The sequence below is a fragment of the Pterocles gutturalis genome, unplaced genomic scaffold (assembly GCF_000699245.1).
Source record: "Pterocles gutturalis isolate BGI_N339 unplaced genomic scaffold, ASM69924v1 scaffold3842, whole genome shotgun sequence".
In the NCBI taxonomy this organism is placed as follows: Eukaryota; Metazoa; Chordata; class Aves; order Pterocliformes; family Pteroclidae; genus Pterocles; species Pterocles gutturalis.
In genome coordinates this window covers 7,077-8,275 of record NW_010115036.1, presented here as the reverse complement: position 1 = coordinate 8,275, position 1,199 = coordinate 7,077, and the positions used below count along the sequence as shown (strand labels likewise).

The 1,199-nt window shown below is 61.7% G+C and overlaps 1 protein-coding gene across 1 annotated transcript in view; it reads left to right on the top strand.

Annotated features, from left to right (window-relative positions):
* Window positions 1-1,041: 1,041 nt before the first annotated feature.
* The window catches only part of LOC104462872 (plexin-D1-like), a gene marked incomplete at both ends in the record, with an annotated part of 5,746 nt that continues 5,588 nt past the window's right edge, over window positions 1,042-1,199 (top strand). The window contains one exon of the mRNA XM_010075010.1: window positions 1,042-1,193. Within this exon, the coding sequence (XP_010073312.1) occupies window positions 1,042-1,193 (152 nt within the window). The remainder of the gene's footprint in view (window positions 1,194-1,199) is intronic.

The window sequence follows — 1,199 nt, the reverse complement described above, 5'->3', positions numbered from 1 at the left end:
GAGCAGGGGAAGCGCAGCTGCTTCCTACTTCGTTTGCAAGAGGAGAAACAAAAGTGAAGAGGGTATGCTGGAGGAAGGGGAGTAATGCAGGGTTAGTGCTCACTCACCAGCAATCACCAGCGTTGCTGGTAACTGACCTTCTGCTTTAAAAAACACCTGCACAGTCTACAACGTGAAAAAACGTCCTCATTTCATGGTGTGGAAAAAACGGGACTCATCTGTGCATTCACATTGTTCTCGTAGCCAAGGGTGCTGACTCGGGGTCCTGATGCGTGGCAGCAGTGTTAGCAAAGGAACCTCCAGGCTGTGGAAATCCCAGCTGTGACGCTCCCGTGTGCCAGGCGTCCGTCTGATTGGCAGCTGTGCTTTTGCACAGGCGATGCTCCGAGCATCCGCAGCGTCCCGCTCCCGGGCTGCCTTCACTCTCATTGCCCTGTGGCTTTCCGCTGCAGCTGGGGCAGGACCTGGGCATCCCCAGGGTCCGAGCCGGTGCCGTGGCAGCCTGCAGCCCCTCGCAGCTCTTGTCCCGCTGTTCAGGACGTTCTCCAGCAGGTTATCGGGTGGTGCTGGTGGCTCCAGCGCTGCAGCAGACCCAGCCTGCACCCTGCTGAAAGCCAGTTTGAACGAAGGAGCTCGGCCCCTTGCGTCAGGGAGAGGCTGAGTGATGAGCCTTGGCCGTCTGTTCGTCACCGGCTGGAGCTGAGGAGCTGAGGACGTGGCTGGTGGTGGGGACTGACCTTCCCCTGCCCTGCAGTGGTCTCTGCTGTCAGGGCTCAGGCAGCCGAGAAGGGAGGTTGCAGCATCGCTCTGTCTCCTGCTGGCTCCATCAGCAAACGGGCACTCAGCCTCCCAGGGCTGTAAATCCACACCCTTCACGTGCGGTGCAGCCTGGGGAACCGCGTTTGTCCAGGGGATCTCCAGCAGCGCAGGGCCAGCGTGCACCGGGAAGGACCGTGCGGGTGCAGCAGCCTCTGCGCATCCCAGGAGCCCGCGGGGCTGGGCAGGTCCCCCCCCATCACCCCCAACCTCCTCTGCCCGCAGAACCTCAACGTCTCCTTCCAAGGCTGCGGGATGGACTCGCTGAGCGTCAGGGCCATGGACACGGACACGCTCAGCCAGGTGAAGGAGAAGATTCTGGAGGCCTTCTGCAAGAACGTCCCCTACTCCCAGTGGCCCAGGGTGGAGGCAGTGGACCCCGG